Source organism: Lonchura striata, chromosome 13 (assembly GCF_050655825.1).
Source record: "Lonchura striata isolate lonStrDom1 chromosome 13, ASM5065582v1, whole genome shotgun sequence".
Classification (NCBI taxonomy): Eukaryota; Metazoa; Chordata; class Aves; order Passeriformes; family Estrildidae; genus Lonchura; species Lonchura striata.
The window spans coordinates 20,590,323-20,613,125 of record NC_140715.1 but is presented as its reverse complement, the minus strand read 5'-3'; the positions used below and the strand labels follow the sequence as shown (position 1 = coordinate 20,613,125).

General features: G+C 41.3%; 1 protein-coding gene across 3 annotated transcripts in view; it reads left to right on the top strand.

Annotated features, from left to right (window-relative positions):
- Positions 1-993: 993 nt before the first annotated feature.
- Positions 994-22,803, top strand: part of JAKMIP2 (janus kinase and microtubule interacting protein 2) — a 39,034-nt gene continuing 17,224 nt past the window's right edge. For 2 of the 3 annotated variants that reach the window (XR_014958367.1, XM_021543080.3), the window contains exons 1-10: positions 994-1,145; positions 12,279-12,541; positions 13,137-13,634; positions 14,836-15,045; positions 15,929-16,027; positions 16,728-16,874; positions 18,631-18,771; positions 19,660-19,716; positions 21,572-21,691; positions 22,218-22,346. Coding sequence is in view for 2 of the 3 variants with exons in the window: in XM_021543080.3 (XP_021398755.2) it covers positions 12,413-12,541; positions 13,137-13,634; positions 14,836-15,045; positions 15,929-16,027; positions 16,728-16,874; positions 18,631-18,771; positions 19,660-19,716; positions 21,572-21,691; positions 22,218-22,346 (1,530 nt within the window). In the remaining variant the exon portion in view is untranslated. Of the gene's footprint in view, positions 1,260-12,278; positions 12,542-13,136; positions 13,635-14,835; positions 15,046-15,928; positions 16,028-16,727; positions 16,875-18,630; positions 18,772-19,659; positions 19,717-21,571; positions 21,692-22,217; positions 22,347-22,803 lie in introns of all 3 variants that reach the window. The other variant, XM_021543081.3, reaches the window with a different exon arrangement.

The window sequence follows — 22,803 nt, the reverse complement described above, 5'->3', positions numbered from 1 at the left end:
CAATTGAACTATAATGGATAATTTTGTTAAGGAGGCAAGAAGATAATTATGCCTTTGTTTCAGAATTGGTGTTCTTGTTCACCCCTATAAATTTACAGCCACATCACTATGTCTGTGGCATGACTTTAAATCAAGGACAAGGCATTTTGAAAACCCTTCCCATTTAGCCATAGCTTCCTGTGTTTCATGAGACCAATTATACAGGAGGACACATCAGGAAACCTGCAGGTCACAGCCCTGGGCTCTCTGTACAATGCATCTGCAGTATGTCCAGGGAACAGAGGGAACCCATGTTCTTAGTTCTGGGCATCTCTAGAAATTACTTGGTTTATGTCCCATAGTATCCATTCAACAATCATTTCTACTGCAGATGGTTTTAGACAGTAAAACTGGATCTTGATATATTTTGCAAGAGCTGTCCTAATTCCATGCAAACCTGAGGATATCAATGAGACCATTTATAAAATTTTTGTCACTAGGGGCAAATTGTGCTTGATAAACTTGGTACTGGCTCTCTGCATGGGGGTTGAATGTGGTGGTGGATAAGTGAAGAGTGTCATTTACTTGCGCTTGTGCAAAGCATTTGGTGCTGTTGCTTTCTCACAGTGTCCTTGTCTCTATGCTGGAAAGACATGGATTGGCTACGTGGAGCCCAGGGTGACGAAGGTCACACTCCCAAGTATTGTGGCCATTGACGTGCTGTCCAACTGGAGAGCAGTGCTAAGGTCTCGGAAGTCGTGAGGCCTGGGGCGAGCTCCAGCCTGAGGGGACGCCGGAGGCCCCGAGTGACCGTGGTCGGCGGGCTGCGGCCTCTCGTCCTCAGAGGCCGGCTCGGTCACGCCGGCAGGGAGTCCCGGCGGCGCCGCGCGCTCCGGGCGCCGCGAGCACTCCGGCGATCGGCCCGCGCCCCCGCGGCGCTGCCGGCGCTGCCGGGGCGCAGCTGCGGCGGGGCGGGCGGGGCTGCCGCAGCCCCGCACCGGCGGCGCAGCCTCGGCCGCGGGGCGGCGGCGGGGCGGGCGCGCGCCCTCAGCGCCGGCGCGCGGGAGACGGCGGGGCCGGTGCGGGCGCTGGAGCCGCCGCGGCGGCAGGACGATGGATGCGCCGTGCTCATCCCTGGCCGCTCGGCGTCTTTCCCTGGCGGCACGGTGAGCGGCGGCGGCGGCCGAGAGGGTCGTCCGGTGCCCGCGGCGGTAGAACAATGCCCGGCCGGCTGCGAGGGGCCGGGGCGGCGGCGCCGAGGCGGGGAGGAAGCGATGGAGGTGATGGACGGGAGGGGAGAGCGAGCGGCAGCCGGCGCCGCTGATGGAGAGGAGATGGGAGATGGCGGGAGAGGTGTGGCAGGCGCAGCCCGCAGCCGCCTCAGCTGCCGCCGGCCCTGCACCATTGTGTGCCCGCCGGTCATTGTCCACCCGAAGCGGGCGCGGCGCTGGGCGCGGCTGCTGCTGCAGGGAGGGAAGGGAAGGGATGGGATGCTCCGGGGCTGGGGCGTTCGGCGGAGCCCGGGCTGGGCCTCGGCGCCGCGGGGGAGCCCGACGGAGCGAGGCCAGCGCGGCCCTGCGGGTGCTCCCTGCGCTCGTTTCCACTCGCGGTGCATCTCTGCCCGTTCCACCGCTCCCACGGCGGTACACAAGGCTTCCTGCCTAGCAGAATGTTCATGATTGCACCTGTACGTGTCCTGGGCTGTCAGCGCCGGCGTGCCTATGTGTGAGAAGGAATTCTGTCTTGCAAACACAGACCCCGCAGAATGCATCTCTTTGTACATGCATCACATGCCTTTTTCACAATCACTGATGGAGGAAACCTGCCTCTTGGACTGGTGTGCAATTTATGCTTAAATTACTGGATTGCCATTTTTCAGTTTTATTTTGGCCACTTAGGACAGATCTGGATCCTACATTTTAGTTATCTTATGACAATGTATACTCATTCATAGGCTGTTTCTGGGTTTTGCTGAGAATGCAAATATTTAAAAGATGCTGCTCATACCTTATAGGTTGGGAACATAGAAACTTACATATTTTAAAAATTTAATTTGACCTCTTGTAAGGAAAAAAAAAATTAAAAAACATTTAAAAAAAAAACATTTGCATTCTGATGGTGTTTTGTACCTCACTGTAAAGTGACATGTTGGACTCCCATTCTCAACATCTCTGATTTGCTGGGTCAGATTCTGCTGTGGTGCAGATACCATGCTTGGTCTAAGCATCAAGGTAGCCTATCAGGAGAATATTTTGTTCCTTTTCAGGCAATAATGTGAAGTTTATTGCTTCTGCTCTGATTCAGGTTTTGTTTCTATTGATCTGGCCTACTGCTCTGCATAGGAATTTTAAACCCAGGGCTGCTGTGCTGTAAATGGTAGTCAACCTGGCTCAAACAGAGCACCTGGTAATTTTAAAAGGTTTTCTAGGAATGGGTATGATTTTGGTGAAATCTGTGAGTGGTGTGACAGTCATTGTTGAAGAGGGCACAAGACACAAGTACTTTTATCAGTAGTTCTGTGTCAATCAAAAGATGCCATGGGCACTTTGATACAAGGACATCAAACTGTTGAGAGTGGATCCAGAGCAGGGTGACCAAGATGGGGAAAGGTCTTGAGGACAAGGATTAGGAGGAGCAGCTGATGACATTTGCTTTGTTCAGCTTGGAGAACGCTGAGGGGTGACCTCATCACAGGCTACAGCCTCCTCAAGGGAATCAGCAGATGGAGAAGTGATGATCTCCTATCTCTGGTGACCAGCAGTAGGACACATGGAAATGGAAGGAAACTGCATCAGGGGAGGTTCAGACTGGACAGTAGGAAAATCTTCATTGAGAGGGTGGCTGGGTACTGGAGCAGACGTTCCACGGAAGTGGTCAGGGCACTAAACCTATCAGAGTTCAAAGACTATCTGAATGATGCTCTTAGTCACGTGGTTTAGTAGTAAGTGGTCCTGTGAGAAGCAGGGAGTTGGACTCAGTGGTTTTATGGGTACCTTCCAACTTGAGATACTCTGTGATTATAATCAAGATATGTGATTGGAGCCAGTTCCACCCTTGCTTCACAGGAAGCAAAATCCCCTTTTACTTTGTCTGTTTCCCAGAACTGTGGCAATTTGATGGTCTGCTGGGATTCCCTGCTTGTCAGTAGAACTCCTAGCAGAAAGGAGTAGACTGTCAGTGACATACTGCAACCTTTCCAACTTCCTGCTCTCTGACTGACTGTTTTGGTAGTGCCTAAGGTAGAGAAATATGGCGCTCACCTTGGAGATGATTTTGAGCCAGGTATTTCCAGTATCCTCTCTAAGCCTAAATTCAAGCTCTGTGATACTCAGCCTCCCTTCTGAGCACTGTGGCCCTTTCGCCTTTCAGTGGCTTTTGATAATCCTGCTTTCAGAGGCCATTCTCAGCTAAATAATCTGTGTAAGAACTTTGGTATCCTGCACATTAAGAATTGAACATAAGGTGGGGCTTATGTATGTATGTTTGTGTATGGTTGTATTTTAAGGAGGTCATTGGCTATTTTAATTTGTAAATATATGCTGGGTTCTGGTAGACTTTTTACTTTCAAGACTCAATGTAGCTGGAAAGATGCTGCATAGCATAAGTGACCTCAGGATATTCATATTCCTCAGTCAGGAAAATGCTGTGAAATGTAACCGTAGAACAATGCCCAGAATATTTTTCCATTTTGATTTTTATTAATTCATTAAATAGTTGATATTGTGGTTTAGAAAGTTACAAAAATAGTCCTCCAATTGTAACAAAGGTGTGGAGATGGATTCTACTGCTGTAAGACTGGTGTTACTCAGATGTAGCTTGAGCAGTTGAAATCCAAGTAGTTTGTTAATTATAACCTCTGGCATTTTCCCCTCTTCTTTTTAACCAAACTGTGTGAGCCTGAAGATGCTTTCACTACTTAGTCATGGTAATTTTTAATAGTGGTAAATATTTTGCTTTCCGTTTGCTTTGTGAAGTTGTGAGGCAGCAAAATAGCCCTTGCCAGATGCCCTAATTTTGAAACATTTTCCAGTGATGTTGTATCTTCTGTGTCAATCAGGTATCTCTTTAATCTTTGTGCATGGCAATGCAATATTTGTACTACAAGACTAAAAACCAAATGCTTTTTTTAAAAACCAAAATTTGAAAATATTTATGTTAATATTATTTACTTGAATTTGTAATTACATGTTTGCATGATGTGTTTTGAAATCAATAGCCTCCAAGAAGGTAACATCTTCAAAGTTCCTCTCTGAATCTATATCCCTTCAAGGTTGGGTCTTTATCAGATTATAACGGATTTGTCTTCCCATCTTCAGAGATGGATTCTCTGCTACCTTCTCTATATAGGTCTGTGCAAAGCATCTGTGCAGTTCTCTTAATCAGCTCTCAAAATCCAGAATCTCTGAGGGTAGAAAAATGTAATTTTGGTAGTACTTCTAGTTTCTGTATCTTTTAAAGTCTGTTTGAATTTCTCCTTTAAAATATGAGGAAATCTTTGCTCTAGGAGGAAGGCCTCTAAATAGAAAATTCAACAGCATGCTAGAAGAACCATTGGAAAGCTCTATGGTGTGGCCACACTGAACACTGTCAGGTCAAATGAGCGTAAACACAGTTTCTTTGGAAATGACGCAACAGTGTGGATCATAGTCTGCAGTTTGGACTCTGAAACATCCAATGAACTAGAAAGGAAAAATAATACATGCAAGTATTTTCAGGAATATGGGCTTTCAATTCTTCTCGCTAGAACTGATGATGCTGTATGATTTGTTTGCCATGCATTTGTATCCCTGGTGGGTTGGTGAGAAACTGTCACTCATCCTGTAAACTTTAGGATCTGCGCTTTCTCTAGAAGATCATATTTCCCAATGTTGAACAGTGTGTGTCAGCCATGGTTGTGAGTTTGTGGTCCCCAAGTTGGGTAAATCCCTGTGGGCTCCCCTGGCAGGGGAGACCCTCCTGGAGCAGTTCTGTGTCATGAACCAGAGACACATTAGACTTTTTTGGTCTTCAGCTTCTGTTTATTATTATCTTATCAAAACTTCAGCACACTGTCTGCACCAGACTGTGTGCAGGAAAAACAGCACAAAAACGGCCAACAATCTCTTGTTACAAAGCCTTTAAAGTCGAATCAAAAACTAAGCTACCCAATTAAGAAGTGACACCTAAATTATTTTCCTTTCTAACCCAATAACTGACCCCTAAAGACCCACAATGTGGATTTTTCTACCCAATTACAAGATACCACCTAAACCCAAGAAGAAGGAGGAAGAAGAAAGAAGAAAGGAAGAGACACCCTGTACCCTCCATCTTGTATCCATCTATAACATACTAAAAATCCTGAAACCTAAATTTCTCACCCATGTGACATACTACACTACTATCTACAATCTCTACAATCTATTTCACACTTTTGTGGTTTCTAGTTCACCTTGAGGCTTTGGAAGTTTTCTCCATTACTGAGGGTCAAAGTCAGTGCTCCCCTGGGGGTCAGGACACCCCAGAACAGACAGAGAAATATTCCCACTGCCCTGGGTTTCCACACATGGTCACAAAAGAAGCAAAGTGAACTGATATTATGTGACCATCCGCACAGTGGCATTTCACAAGAAAGAGGCACACAAGTGCAGCACACAATTTAGTACACAGCTGCGCAGTGAAACCTTCTTAGTTAACAGTTTTACAAATAAGGAGTGTACATGAAGATCAGATAGACTACAGTTCCTTTTCTAACTTTGGATGAAATGTACTCTAGTGAATAATAAAGCAGACTGATGTACTTGAGAAAATTGTTAGGATAGAAGAGCTATTATGGTATGGCAGATCTTCTTTTATATTAAAAATGATAATGCAAAGTATAATGGCATCTCAGATTATTTTATAAAAAATAATGAATTTTTTAAATTAATTGAGGGCAGCTGATGCTAAAATGCATGTTGGCTCACATTTTCATTTTATGCATTCCTTCCATCTCCATCCAGGAGGTAATATCTTCACCCCATACTCCATTTCTCAAGATATTAGTTTATTTTTTGAAATTCCTAAAAGTGCTTAAGGGAAAGACCTGTTAAACCTTACATTGCATGGACTGTAAACAAAGGGCCTAAATAACATGGAAATTAAAACTGAAAAGAAGAAAAAGCAGTTATTGAAAATTGCATTGAGGTACTAGGTGGTTTAGGGTAACCAGTAATGAGTGAGCATATAAAGTTGTAATAAATGGTGGAGTTGGGGCTTTTGGATTTTTTTCCCCCTGTATATGCACTGGTTTGCTAATATTCACTAAGCTGATTTTTTAGTGGGTGCAGAAATACTTTTAATTTTTCATTTCTATGATGTAAGCAAAATCCTAAGAACTCTTAATGTTACAAGTGATAGAAATTAGTTAGAGTCAATACTATAGTGTTTGACATGTATTTGGGGTAGGCTTGGTGTACAAAAGTTATAAAAATACTTATAATGATGTTGATACATTACATATACTTAGATTTTCATGAACATGAATGTGATTTTTGTTTTATGTTCTGTTATTTGTAGGTAAGTCCTTGGGGTTTTTTTCACTCTATTTATTTGTACTTAATATTTAAGGTTCTGTAAGATGCTCTATTCCATCTCTGTGCATTGATGATGAACAAAATGAGCTGCAGTAATTTTTTGAGAATCTGCCTTGTTTAATATAGCTCTTAATAATATCCCCTTTTCATGTTGCCTCTCTGACAGGAAATTGTGATCAGTAACAATAAGTCTTAGGTGAACAAAGAGTATGTGGGGACTGTTGCAGTGAAAAAAGATTGGATTATTTACACCTGAAAGAACAATTGTACTGGTTACTTTTGGTCGCTTATAACTTAAGGAAAGATTGCGTAATTAGTTTGGAAGAGCTTTCAAGATCTGACCTGTAAGTATAGTTGTGTCTAGTACTTGTTCAGAGGCACAGTGGGGAGCTGACAAACATCTCTGCCTTTGCTGTGGTTGGATGACTGCCCCAGCCATGTCCAGAAAGGCTACCTGCAGATCCCTTCTGCATTATGTCATGGCTTTTTGTGGGTTGCAATGTGACCTCCATGTTGCTGTTTTCTTAGCATATGTGGTGAGTGTCTGTGACCACATGGTAGCCTATGTTAGGTGAACTCAATGAGGATTTAAGCATTGTCCTTGGAAATTTATATGAAATGATATACAATAGCTTATTGCTTATTCAAATCTCTCTAAAATTACCACAGAATATTTTTCCGATTTCCGCTTTGATGAAAAACTGGGCATTCTCCAGAATGCCTTATAATTGAAACCTCTTAATTCTTTTTGTGCTTTGTCATATCATGTATGAACCAGCATCTCAGCTGCATCTAGTGAGTGGTGTTTCATTCTTACACCTTTTCCAGCTGAGAAATCACCTCAGCACCTTTTAGGGAGGAGTCATCATGATACAAATGGAAGCTGCTGCTTTCATTTATAAAGTAGCAGAGTTCAGCTAAATATCATCCTGTAAGTTTTCAGGGGTACTTTTTAAATAGTAAACTGTAAGGATAAATTCTAGATTTGAGCTTCACTTTATTCTAGTTGTTTATTTGTCAAGTTCTGTTCTTCCCATTATGAGCAGAGCTACTTAAGTCAGCACGAGTGGTGCTGCATGGTATGTTTTCATTTGGATTGTTTTGTTGGGAGACACAGGCCAAGCATAACAGGTACTTGTTTCTCAGCTGAGATGTGACATTGGTGGAAAAGATTTCTGTTGTTTCAGACTATTCTTAAAGAGTTCACAGCCTGTAGAGATGACAAAGGAACCTATCTTTCCTCATATGATAGAAGGGTAAGATTCACAACAATTCGCAAATAAAAAAACTGTAATGTTTTTTATTTTTTGTACTGTTTTTATTTTTAGAGGTATTTTGAGTCTAAAAGATGTATAGAAATTACTAATTTAAAAGATATATTTACATTTCTTCTAGGAAGTTAATGTGAAGAGATAAACTGCTAGCTTTGATTTTGTGGAACTTCCCTCAGTAATGGGAACATCCATATTCTTTTCACAGAAAATGGAAGGAAAATGCAAGAGGGATACAGGACACGTGAAATTAGAGCAATGCGTACATGAGGTTTTTTAAGGCATTGATGGCAATAGAGTGGGAGAAGAAAATAAGTTTTTTGAAGCTATGTTGAACTGCAAGTTGATAAGAAACTGCGAGAAGGTAGTAATCTAGTTGGAAGTAAGGTATTGAAAAAAAGAAGACAGTTCATTGTAGAGATCTGTGTTGTTAAAAGTGAATGTGGGAGGCCAGAGTACAGTTGGTTTTTTTTTTTTTGTTTTAATCTGTTCTGAAACCAATGTCTGCATTTATTGGCTGTATCAAGAGCTGAGCTAAAAATAGAAAAAACTTCCAAAGTTAACCTTACTACTTTAAGTAGAGAAATTACTTAAATATCTGATAATTTTTAGTAGTGAATGTAAGATACCTTCCTCTGGTATCTGTAAGATGAGTGATCATTCATACAGCCTTGGAAGTAAAAGGAAGGGTTTTCAGGAGAAGGATCTGGGGCATGAACTTTCCCTTTCTGTTGTTTTCTTGTTTATATGCATTTCAATTAAATAAAAGAGGGTTTTGTTGGGTTGTTAAAATCAAATAAAGGGAGAGCTTGATACGATAAACTCCATGAATTGCAGTGTTTCTCTTCTAGATGGTGCATGAAATAATGCACAAAGTACAAAACCACTAAAATGTTTTGTTAGGCCCCCAACTTGCAGTGAGCTGAGCAGGTTGTTAGAGCTTTTCCTTGTTCTGACAATCCGGCCATTCTTAAGTAGAGCCTTCACTCAGTATCCATTTGCATCTTATGCTGAAAAGTACTGATTCTGAAAAGTGTCCACTTGCTTTTGGGATAGGGCAGGATTTTTTTTAGCACTGTTAGTGTTCTCAGTGTGCATTGTATTATGCCAGCTTCTAGGAAAATAACTGTGAGAAAGAGACAGATGGTATTTTAGCCACAAAATACTAGATATTGTTTTAATCTGCTTCGTTTTGCTGCGGGTAACAATAATGCTTCTGTACCCTTTTTACTGTTTCCATGGAGTCACCAGCTTGGATAGGGTTTTTTTGGTTCATGTTTTAGAGCAAGGGCCAGTGGTAATTTTAGCATGAGCAGTCTAGAAGCACTGGATTCATCCCATATTCCTTGTGTAGAGCCTCATATCCAAGGCATATTGTGAGCTCAGTTCAGCAGGTATTTTAATATTCATGAAAATTATGGTATTGATTAGAAATCTAACTACAATACAGTGATTTTTGTGCAGTCAAAATCAGAGGGTGGTTAGGATTTGTCCTGAAGAGCTGTTTGTCAAGTCTGAGCTGAGTTTTTGGGTTGATGTTGACATGCTGAATTATGATGTAATGCTAAAATAATGTAACTCATGCTTTTAATCACAGTTGTTCTAGAGAGCTGTGCCTGGGACTTAATAAATCACCACTTTGAACTGTAGTGCAATTACATTCATCATGCAACATCTGTCAGTGAATATTTTCTATTCTTCTCTCCAGCTTGTCCTGCAGAGTCTTGTCTACTGTAGTCCAAGTTATTTCCATTTGACTCTCAGTCTAGTATGCCACACACCTATGATTACAGTATGTGTCTTTTAACCTCCAAGTCTGTGGTAAAGAGAGCTGGAGAGACACTGAAAAGAGCCCAAGCATCCAAACCAGAGAGGTTACTCAGCAGAGATAAGAGTTGGGTGCTCATGCCATCTTCAACAAACACCTAGAGCAGATAGCACCTATGCAACAAAGGGAACTGTTCAGTTATGCTTTACTTTAAATCTTATTTCATATTTAAAAGTTCATTGGGCAAAATGGTGCTTCTCTGTATCTTTCTCGGGAAAGAAAATTAAGATGTGTTATTATGAATAGTCTGGATACTGCTTAACACTGCTGAAGTGTTCTTAGATCAGAGCTATGAATTCTCAGCCCATCCTAAATACCCATCACTGCAGCATTCTGGTACAATTATAGGGCATTGTTAAAAGCAAGAAGAAACATGCGTACATTAATTTATTCATTCATCAAGATGAAAGGCAGTATGGCTGATTAAGATTCTAAGAGTTAATGGAATTCTTTTTCCTTCTTTTTTTCTGAATCCCCAGGCTCATCTCTAAGTACATGTTATGGATTTGGGTATCATGTCAGGCATATTGGTCTCCTGTTTTTGCTCCTGTTCCAGTCAATGGCGAAGGTCCCTTTCACTTTAGCACTGTACAGACTGGTAAAGTGGTTTTCAGCTACAGGCATTTCTTCATATTTCAAGTATGATTTTTTTAAACTGTATTTGGGTAGGCAATTTGCTATCTATTCTATAAGATTGGAACTTCTTATTATGAGGCTGGAACCAGTTTTGCAGTGGTTCTCCTGTAAAGTTATTTCACACAAGTGTTTTCTATGAGTTTTGCAATTTCAGATGCCTCTTGCATTTGGTGGTTCTCATATTGGGCAGCTGTTGCATAATTAGCAGTCTTTCTACTTGCTATAAATGTACAGCTATTTGCATACTCTTCTGTAATGAGTCCTGCTGGGAGATGCATTAAGAGTAAAGGACTGTGATGGCTGTGGTACAGAATCATGGTGTGCAGTCGAAATGGACAGCAGCATCTGGTGTTAGAAAAGGGACAAGTTTCTCTGTGTTTTGGAAAGTACTTGGTTCACAGTAAGTGAATTGGATATTTGAACAAGTTGTAAGATTGTCGGGCAGAGACTACGAGTTTTGCTCGTACCCCTATGGTATGTAATAACTAACTGGGGGGACAGCCTTAATTTTGAGAAATTTTTAGTGTGTGAGATTGCTTGTCTGACTTTGAAAGGAAATACTATTGCTGAAACAGAACCTTTTGTTCTGAAATGCATCTGAGTTTCCCTATTGACTGTATCACCATACATAACAGGAGATTTGTTACTGTACTTTGCCTGCTTTGTGATACTGATGGCAGATCCCATATGCTTGTTCTGCCTAAACAAGGTTTGTGGATGCTCTCGGTTGTACAAACAGCTCTCCACAGCTGGAACATGACAGGGAAAGTGGCCTACAGCTTGCAAGTGATCTTTCTCATTCAGCTTTAGTATTAAGCTGCTGTAGAAATGTCCTGATGCTGTCATTGTAGTGCTGTAAAGAAGAACAGCGGCGAGTAAAGTGCTGCAGGAAATGCCTTCAGATGACCGTTTGGTTGGACTTGTTGAAACAGCCTCAAAATTCCCTCATGGGACACAGGGACATTAAGTACTTTTCTTGTCCTTCCTTCCACTGATGTGTGCAAGTCTTTTTATATAAACAGCCTTTCATATTTGGAGGTCTCTTTACTTAAAAATTAATGTGCAACCTGACAGTAACAGTGGAAAGCTTGCCTGAAATCTAGCACTGGAGAACTAATCATTATTGCTGGAAGGTTTCACCACTACCACTACACTGTTCTCTGTCTTATTCTTTGCAGTCTTAATGTTTCAGTGCTTTGCCCATCTCCAAACTGATACACCAGATCTCGAAACATTCTCTCAGCTAGTGGCCACAAATGGGAATAATAATGCTATAAAATTAAAATGAATACAGGGATAATGATGATGTTTATCCAGAATTTTATTTTATTTGTTAATAACCAGATGTTAAAGCCCCAATTGGTAGATTACAGTGTGATACTGTCATTTCTTGCCTCATTTGTAAATTAGGATCTTAATCCTCCAAAAGGCATAGGCACTCATTTCTCACTCCATGGGGACAATTTCTAGTCCTGAACAGGCCCTTGCATGTTATTAGTTTTCTGCTTCCTCAGAGACCTGGAATGCCGATTGAGGACTTCACTTGCCTTTTCCTCTTGTGGCAGATGGTAGCAGTGCTGTAGTGAGTCTTTGAGTTTGGCACAGGATCTTGAAGAGGATCAGGGGTTGGGAAGGGGTTGAGAATGTTATTGTTGGTAGGTCCTTGAGACTAAAATGTCTGGTTGGTGGTTACCTCAGACTGCAAGGATTGGAGTAAATCACCCGTCCCTTCCAGTCTTGTATTCTTGGTAGCACTAATCTTTGTGGTAAATGAACACCTGTCTTCAATGCAAAGCACCTCTTTCTGAGAACAGAAAAGGGCAAACATGGAATTCCCACAGGTGTGCCAGACTGGTGTTCAGAAGCATTATTGTGCTGGGGTCTGCCGTGTAGGTTTTCAGACAAAAATTGCAGTATTTTGGAGATGGGAGCGCTCTGTTGTCTTCTGTAAGCGTGTGAGTGGTCCAGATGCAGTGTCTGCTGACAGATAATAGTATGTCTTATTTCTCACAGGGCTTCCAAAGCAGCTGAGTCTAGGACCTTAAGGAATGTCACACAATAGTTGCTGAACTAACTGACACTGAAAGGATCAGAAAAAGATGGCAATCCATATTTGAAATAAACACGTGGACTCTCTGATAAAAAAAATGTCAAAAAAAGGACGGAGCAAGGGCGAAAAGCCTGAGGCGCTGATTGTTGCCCTACAGGCTGCCAATGAGGAACTCAGGACTAAGCTAACAGACATTCAAATTGAGCTGCATCAGGAGAAATCTAAGGTGAGAGAGTTTGATTTTAAATAAAAGTGTCTGCTAAATAAGACAAACACGTGGAAAAAATAGTACCACAGAATTCAACAGAGGCCACACAACTCTCCTAAATAATTGGTCTGATTCTTTCCCAACTTATAACATTTGCTGATGTCCTGTGGCTTCTGTGGAAAAGACTCCATTTTACTGAGCTACAAGTTGGAGAAATCTCTGGCCCTCAAATGGGGCAGTATGTGAAAGTTGTAGGAATTTTGCTTTTTCTGAGCCCTCCAATTTTCTGGTGAATTTGGCTGCTGGGCTAAAAAGCTTTTAGACAAATGCACACATATATACGGAGTCTTATTTCACAAGGAAATATTAAAAGTACATGTAGCATCATTGTGTGAGGCAGGACACCTGGAGAAGACAGGGTTTTTGTTTGAGTAAAGACAGTGTAATCTACGTGAATACCTCAGGAGCTGGCCTATATTTTGTTTTAGGAGCATGGAGGATTGTCTGGGGTCTCAGTGGGGTTTTTTCTCAGTTTGACATGGATGTGTCTGGGTGGGCTTGTTTTGTTAATGTTACATTGGCAGCAGATGACTTTCATTTTATCTCAATGTAGGTTGCTAAACTTGAAAGAGAAAAGACTCAAGAAACGAAGCGTATCCGCGAAGTGGAGCAACGCAAGCAGACTGTGCAGATCACAGAGCTAAAAGCCAAACTCCATGAGGAGAAAATGAAGGAGCTGCAGGCTGTGAGGGAGAACCTCATCAAGCAGCACGAGCAGGAGATGACGAGAATGGTGAAAGTCCGAGACAGTGAAATCCAGCGCCTGAAGTCGGCGCTGTGCGCACTGCGGGATGGGAGCAGTGATAAAGTACGGACAGCGCTGACTATTGAGGCTCGGGAAGAGGCCAGGAAACAGTTTGACTCTGAGCGCCTTAAGCTTCTGCAGGAAATTACTGAACTGAAGTCTGCCAAAAAGCAGGTAGATGAGGCCCTTAACAATATGATCCAGGCTGACAAGATCAAGGCAGGCGATCTTCGGAGTGAGCATCAGTCCCACCAAGAGGCCATTTCCAAGATCAAATGGGAGAGTGAAAGGGATATTCGACGCCTGGTCAGTAATCAAAACAGTTCATGTGTTCTCTTAGGCTGCACTGAGTTTGCCTTTTGTGTCTCTTAGCTTTTTCTGCATAACAGATCTTTGCAATGCAACTCACCTTGAAAAAGTATTACAGATTTCTCACTGTTGTTTGTCAGGAATAAATAGATCATGGTGAGTCAGCTGTAACACTGTTACGGCAATTAACAGCTTAAATTAAGAGAGTGATTGGCCTAATCCATAAGGATTTGGCTCTCTGATTTATTAATGCATGAAAAGTGCAAAGGGTTAGATAAAGAGCATTTGCATCTGCACTTGCAGTGTTTTGGTTTCTCCAGCCTGTGTTATGATATCCTAAACACAATAAACCATGGCAGGAGAGGATATATCTTTTGGGTTGGCCTTGGTGGAGCCTTCAGTAATTACTGTGGAAAATGAACAAAAAGAAGCCCACACCAGAAAAGGTGCAGGTTGCATTGTTTCCCTGTGTCATGGTTTAGAAACGTCCCAATTTTGCTCCCACTTAGACTTTCCAAACCATACTGACACTTGTTCACTCCCCATTTCCTCAGTGGTCTAGAGAGGAGAATTGGAGGCAGAAAAGGTAAAGATGAGATCATGAATTGAAGTAAGACCACTTGACTGGAAACAGCAATGAGATATGCACATGAGAGAGGAGAGCAGCTTACATGCAAAATGCTCAGCATGGCACCTGTGACCTGACCACAGCCATGCTACCCTTATGCAGAAGGATCCCTTTCCCCATCCCCAGAAAATGACATGAGATGATATAGAATAACCTCTGGCTATTGCAAAAATTAATCTTGTCCTGGCCAGAACCAGGACACAATGTCATGTGGAGAGCTGGACCTGCTTGTAAGGGTAGAAAGTTTAGCTTGAAAACTGGAATTCAAGAATTGACAATTAAGTAAAATAAATGGGAATTTAAACTGTCAAGAATGATACCCCCTTCTCCACCTCCAGTTTACAGTCTCCATTATAGAGGTGTATTCTCGTGTTGCCAAAATACTCAATGAATGTGCTTCTGTGCCAAGGTATGGGTATGGCTCAGACTGTGTTGCTTTACAGGCCTGATACAGTATGGTAGAGCAGGTTTGAGGGGTGATCACTGCTCTTAAGTAAATCATACAGTACGAACTGGAGGAATGCTGTTGTCTTCACACAGTAATATTGTTCTGGTGTTTCTTTCATTCAGATGGATGAGATCAAGGCTAAAGACAGGATCATATTTTCATTGGAGAAAGAACTGGAGACACAGACAGGCTATGTGCAGAAGCTGCAGCTGCAAAAGGAAGCTCTGGATGAACAGCTCTTTTTGGTGAAGGAGGCAGAGTGCAACATGAGCAGCCCCAAGAGAGAGATCCCAGGAAGAGCTGGCGATGGTTCGGAGCACTGCAGCAGCCCTGTATGCAGGTTTTACTGGTCCCTGCAAAACAGTAGCATGGATGTGTGTTTCTTGCTGACATACCTTCTCAGGCCCTAGGAAAACATTGCCACTCATTCATCACAGACAAGTTAATGTCCACAGAGTCTTTAGAGGGCATGCTAGTTGGACAAAACTTTGTACTACTGGTTTTCATCAGTTGTTCTAGTCACAGATATAAATATCCTAAATAATCAGTGCCTCTTTGAAAGAATCATTGATGAACCTCACTACCTGGGTAACATAGATCCTCAAAAGCACATAGAATTACAAGGATGAGCAGAGAGGGGCAAGGAAAACGCTGGGCGTGGAGAATCTTTGAGACCCTTAGGAGCTCTTCCTCTTTGTTTCCCACAAACAGCCCTTGGGTGTCATTCACAAAGCACACAAATCACCCATTGTGTGACTACAGGGAATATGTTTACACAAGCAATGCATATTTAAAAGCATGTTTACATGTATACAAATGAGAAATAAGAAAGTAAATGTAATTGATACAGAAAGGGTTGACCTGGCTTTTTCACCTGAGGTAGTGATTCAGCAAATAGAAGCAATCTACAGGAAAAGGCAATAAAAATTAGAATATTTCAGCTTTTTTATCTCTGTCATAAAAATTTATCATCTGTTTTTCTCTTAATTTTTTTAAAATGGTTTAAAATTTTCAGTTGAAGTATCCCCAAACCAGATACTTCTTCCTAAATATATATATATATTTGCTAACATATTCAGTACTGTGAAAGTCCCTAAAGGTAATTTGTTGATGATGACATCTTAGGTTGACTGGTGTGTGTTTTTAAGGATTCTCTTTCCAAGCATGTATTTTGAAGAGAATCAGTAACTGTATGACATTGCTGCCTGTGCACAGGACTTGCGCAGAAACCAGAAGAGGATAGCAGAGCTGAATGCCACCATCCGGAAGCTGGAAGACCGGAACACGTTGCTTGTTGATGAGCGAAATGAGCTGGTATGTGAGCTTTTGCACTGGCAGACAGAGGAGGTTGAGAGCAATGGGGAAGGGCAGAGAGAGGGAGAATTCAAGGATAAAGCTGGCAGTGAATATACCTTGTCCATCCATCAGGCCCATCACTCAGGAGGCTGAGGAGGACTTTTTATCCTAGAATAAAACAGTTAATTTCATTGAAATTATCTGAGTAGAAAATCACAGCAGAGGTTGAGGCAGAAAGGCTTGTAGGATTCTGTGTGAATGCTTCTGTTCTCTCCTTATAAGCAGCACGTGCTTGGTGACTTACCTTGTGCACAGTGAGACTTACCTTGTAAATGAAATAATGTCTGTTAGGTGTGTAGTCCAGTATTTGATCAGGTTGAAAATAGTGAAGTACTGAGTCTAGGAAGAATTGACAGCTGTGAATTGCTTCCTTTATCTGATTGTTTACTTTGTGGTTATATCTGTATGTTGAATCAGGATCCTGGCTATTTAACCTGTTTATATTCCTACTTCTCTGCTTAAGGATGAGAGTGATAAATTTAACTCTTGATGGGCTTTTTTATTCCTGAGCTAGAAGTTTTAATGCACTCCTTTCATATCACTTTAGCCAGCATTAGTGTACTTTATGTCATAATTGCAAAATAGATGTCAAGATTGCAAATTACAAGTATATTCACATATCTCTCATGACAATTATTAATTGCTATTATCAATCCAGTTGAAGCGTGTCCGAGAAGCTGAGAAACAATGTAAACCTCTTCTGGAAAAGAACAAGTGCCTCACGAAGAGAAATGATGAACTTATGCAGTCTTTGCAGCGCATGGAAGATAAACTCAAAGCAGTCACTAAAGAAAATATAGAAATGGTTGGTGCTGAAGAGCAGAATTGGTATTACTGGAGGATCTGTGCATTGGTAGCCACATCTGCATGGTGCATGATGTATATGAATAGAGAATATGCATTGTATATAATGTGTAATACTATTGCTAAGATACAGCCATAGTTCGGTCTGTATTATTATAGATTTATATACCATAACATTGTATTATGCATACATGGGCAATATATTTACATGAATGCATAATCACAGTCTTTAATTGTATTTTCAAAGTTAGAATATTGAGTTTCAATAATTTAAAAAAAAAGGAAGAGGAAAATGATATATCATTGAGGCATGTCCTACTGAGCTATTTTTTATCTGGAACTCAAAAAGGAAACTGTTAAGAATGATGTTTTCAGCCAGAATGATGTTCTTGCATCATGTACACGTTCCTTTTGGAGATGATGATGACAAAGTAAACTGCTGGTAAGGCACTAAGCACATAGAATCTTTCCATAAAACATACACATGGTATGTGGATAGGGGAAAGGGAGAATGGTGGTGTTTAAATTTGGTTAGGGCAATACATTTCCCATGTCAGGGCCATATGAAGTGGGGTCAAAACAGTTATGTCTGTATACCCTTCAGATGGGATTGCCTTGATTATCAGTCTGCTTCCAGGCCTTATGCTCCTACACATGCACTGCTGTGGCTTTGGCATTAATGAAAAAGGAGGTGGATGTTCTGGGTTGCTATATGTAGGCTGGCAGGCTGAGATGATTTCCCTTGCTAGAAGTGTTCATGGACCTTGCCCTGCCCTGTACTAGCCACTGTCCTGAGCAGGCTAAGTGCCCTGCAATGGGAACAGCTTTCCTGCTGATTGGGCAGAGGTGATCAGATTCACTTTCCTGTCCCACAGAAAAAAAGACTTTAGTGTTACACGGTTAATCCACTTAAAGACTCTGCAATTTACCCAATCCTAAAAGACAGATAAACTTATTGCCGGTGTCATGGGTCAGAATTATTCTTCCACAGCTGTGGTAGTGCAGATCACAGTCCCTTGGAGTCTCCCACAGCCAAGGGAAAAGGACTTGGGAATCTGCATGCATTAGGCATCAGTGGGCAGCACCACTGGTGCATATCTGTGGACACAGTGTACATGTGCTCAGTTAGCTCCCTGACATCTGCTCTTCACACTATGGATGCCCAAATCACAAAAAGTTGACAAGCTGTCGGTGGCTAAAGCAATTCTCACACATTTTAGCCATCTCCTTTCCCACATATGCTCAGGAGCAGGCAGGATGTTGACCTGTAGTTAAAATAGATCTGCTACCACAGTTTTTGCCTTTCCTCCTGGTGTGACTTTCACATGAGTAAGGCATGTCCATTGCCTTACTGTGTATGGTCCTACACTGAATATCAGTAAGGACATGGGGTTGTGAGAGTAGATACTATTTGCCTACCCACTGGACATGTTTAACTATTTGCCATATGTGGGGGCATCTTGATTCATGGCCAAGGAAGAGCTATGGTATGTGACCTTTAAGGGCTGTAGAGGTTGTATTTTCACATGGTAACAAATTAGATAAAGCTTTGTTGTTCTGGTTGAAGAATTCAGCCTTGCTGTGCTATTTTATTGTTAAGAAGTGCTGATGGACATGAATAAAAAAGTGGTGTAGATGAAGCATATTTAAAGATCTGTATATCTTAAATGAAAGGTGATGCTTAGTTTTTAACTGAAAGGTAGTCTTTTAATTGCTGAATCTTATTTTATCTCTTTTATCTTTTCTTCTTACCACAGAGAGAAAAAATAACATCACATCCTCCTCTAAAGAAATTAAGATCTCTCAATGACCTGGATCAGGCTAATGAGGAGCAAGAAACTGAATTTTTAAAGCTTCAGGTTATAGAACAGCAGAACATAATTGATGAGTTAACAAGGGTATGTCCAAAGCACAAGGAAATGGGGAATGATTGCTGTGTACAGTTTAACACTGACAGTATTTCTTCTTATAACTAGAGGTCTGAGCGTTAATACCGTACCTGCTTTTAAGATCTGCAGATGTTTAGATGTAGGTGTGCATGTGTGCAGTTTGCTGAATTTGTAGTGAAGCATCAGCCCTACAACTAAAACCAAAACACTGTGAATTGAGCTCCAGAAAGGAATGCAGTCTAAGAGCTGTGGAGCTTGGGAAGGTACCTGCATGTTCACAAGGCAGGGCTGTGCCGAGGTGTTTTACCATTTTAACCAAGTCGTGCTTAAAAAGTTCCTTTAACAAGAGGCTGACCCACAGTGCCATATCTTTTGCTGGAAGAGCATGTACAGCTAGACAGTGGGTTTCCAGTTCTACTGTCATTTAATGCTGACAATTCCTTTGTCAGTGAACTTTGCATTATGATACTGAGGAGAAAGATTCCAAAACAGGCTGTTGTCTCTTCTGAGATATCATTGCTAGGAATGGTGAGATCAACACGCCCATCATTTAAGGACTTTGAGACACCATCTTCTCATCAGGGAAGGCAGACAGCCCCTTGTACAGTGCCCAAACCCATGCACCAGGCCTCCCAGTGATTTTAGAGGGCAATCCCATCGGCTCCTGTTGTTTGACAGTTGCTCAAGGCAAATGCACAAAGGCTTTTTTCAGGTGGTTTTCATCTGATGCACATACAGATTTGGATATGAATCATTCCTTCTACCTGGAATCAGATTCCTGTTTGAACATATATAGGGAGTCACTGGAACTTCTGTTATTTATTTCCTCCATATATTTGGCCATCTGTCAGTTGCAAAGAAGAGAAGAGAGAGTAACATTTTAATCTTAATTTCTAGGACAGGGAGAAACTCATTCGTCGGAGAAAGCATAAAAGGAGCTCAAAACCAATCAAGGTAAGATGAAAATTTTTTTCTTATTTACAGTGTTCAAGTAGGCTGTGTAGAAAAACACACTTTAGCAATCTGATTAAAGAGAGCTTTGTGGATTATAACAATCTGCTTTAGTGATCAGGTTTATAAATTCCTTAGTTACTTTGGGAGAGCTTTTTAAATCCACTTTGAAATTCTGTTAAGGGTGTGCAGCTATTTTATTTTCAGCAAAATGGGGCTCCTGTCCCACCTGTCGTCCTTCCCACGGCTCCCCTGCCTCAGCCCCACTCCCCCCACCCCACTCAGTAGTAATAATTGTCCTTCCATTTGGTTTCTATAACTATTGGTCTCAGGGTCTGTTATGCTGAGAGGTATTTACATTATCAGAGACTTTCCCAATTTTTTTCCTAAAATCTGTTTTTCACAGAACATATGGACTAAAACCAAATCCTTGTGCATCTCTATTCTTCAGGTGGAAATTTCTGCCTGAGATACTGTAATTCCTGCTCAGTTCCACATGCCTTTGACTAACCTTTGAATCACCCTGAATTGGGTTAAGTCCAAAGCTGGTATAATTTACAACAATTTTAGAGCTGAGTAGTCAGGAGTAGTTCACATAGCTCCTTAATCAGCTAGATGTGAAGCATGAGTTTGCAGCATTCACATCCCATCTCCAAAAAGTGGAAATATGGGTTACTTGGTTGCACTCAGTCCTCCAAGGACATCCCTTAGTGCATCAGCCACATTCTGAGAAAGTCACACAGCACTGTCTACACACTGGAAATTTCAGTAAATCTTAGCTGTGTCATCACAGTGTTTCTGTGTGGGTCATGAAGTGGTGTATAGCAGACAACAAGAGCCAAATAGTATTTCCATCAGTAAATTTTATTTCCAAACTAGAGACTATAACATTGGAGAATATGGCAATTGTTTTCACTTGACAACACAATGAGCAAAAATTCTAATATATGCAAAAGCTAATTGATATGTTTGGTATATGTTTTTTGTGTGATTCAAACTTCAGGTTTAGAAGGTTTAACCTGTCAACAAAGTGAACGACGTTGCTAAGAAGAAGTGCATCTTAATTCCTCATTGATCAGTTTGTCTTCAGAATTACCCATAAGCTGAGTATTTAAATACTCAAATCTGTACCCTGCAACCAAGCCTGCAGGGTCAAGCATCTGTGTCTTCACAGGACATGTCTCACAGTTTGAATTTGATTTTATTCAGCTATGAAATAGGCAATAGCGACGTGTCAGGCATACAACCAAACTATGGAGCATGAGCAATTGTTTATAACATGTGCCAGTTACTGTAGTCCTAGAAAGATGCAATAAAAGTTCCTTCACATTAGTTTTGGATTAGCATAGCTTTCACTCATATAGTCCAACAGCAATATCAGTAAGAGAAGCACCCAGACATTAAAAGTATCAGCAGTGTCTGTGAGAGAAGAAAGGGGGCTGCCTATTCTACATGTGTTTTCAGCTCCTTACGGTGTAACCTTTGCACACTACATTACACTTTGCATGTTGATAGCTGTCTTCCGAAGAGCTTCATGGTTAACAAACAATTCTCCTGCCTTCCTGTAAGGGCAGAGACTTTTCCTCTGGCATGTTGCTGCTCACATTATGTTTTCCAGTTAGACTGAGACAGACCCTCAGAAAAATTATTCAACAAACTTATTCTCCACCAGCACAAGACCTGATCTTCAGTGGATTTCCTTTGAGTTTGTTTAAAGATGGTAATTGCAGGGGTAGCCCACTGTTCACTTTTCACACCTCATCTTTTAAGTAACTAGCAATTTCCCCCTCTGCTGCTCTCTAGAACACATGCTACAAGTTTACATGAAGGTTCAGAAATCATGCTTTTCCTTCTATAGAGACATGTGGTGGATACAGTTTTTGGGTATGATGATGATTCTATGGATTCTGAAACATCCTCTGTGGCCTCATATAGAACAGACAGGACACCAGCAACCCCAGATGATGATCTGGATGAGGTAAGCTCTGACTCTTTTCACAGACAAGTTACAGGTTTTCAAGAGACGACTTTGAAAACAAGTGGTCGGGCTCTCAAGAACACTTAGGTTTTTATAGTGCATACTGAGTGATAAATACTTTTTAAGTTTGACCTTAATTTTTGTAGCTCATATACTAAAATGCTGAGAGTTTCTTCCACAATATAATCTGTAGAGTCTAGAGGAATGACTACCCTGCAGTTTGAGGTGTTTTTTTTTCCTCTTCTCTTTCAAGGAAACACACCTATCACATTTCCTGTAGCTTAAAGACATATCAAAATATAGTGAATGAGATGACAACTCAGCTGATACTGTGATATAAATGCTGTATAATCTCCCCATTTTTTTTTTATTTCAGATCACAGCAAGCTTACACACTGTGATCCAAAATGCTATTTGAGTCAAGACCTGTGAACCAACTACTGTGCTTAACAAATCACTTTTGCATTCTTTGCTTTGACAGTGCTTTGCTCTCCATGGCTTAGACATGTCCCTTCTTATTCTTCAGGGTTTAGCAGCAGAAGAGTCAGAGCTGCGGTTTCGACAGCTGACAAAGGAGTACCAGGCCCTGCAGAGAGCGTATGCACTGCTGCAGGAACAGACAGGAGGGGTCATAGATGCTGAAAGAGAAGCCAGGGTCAGTATTGGTTTGAGTATTTCACTGTTGTCAGGACAAGAAACCCCTCAAAGGGACATACAATGGAATGGTGCTACATACAGTATCCACAACACTGAGAAACATCTGTTCACTCATTTACTGAGTACATTTTGAAAGACAGTGACCACTAAGAATGGACACAATCACGCAGTTTACAGGAAACTGTCCTTCACCTGAACCTGAAAACTCTGCAGTCAGGCAGGCATGCCAAAGCAGACAACTCTGCAGCCTGACACAGAATCACAAGAGTTTTCTCATAATTTGTCTAGGTGTGATGGGGATTGGGTTTTAAAGACAAATGAAGGCCTGTGGGTTTTCACAAAGGCACACATTGCACTAACTTCAGGGACATCTGAATGTTTCTAATAGATAAATGCAAATTACATTCGAATTTTAATGTGATGCAGGCTACAGTAAACCTTCCAAGGCTAAAAAT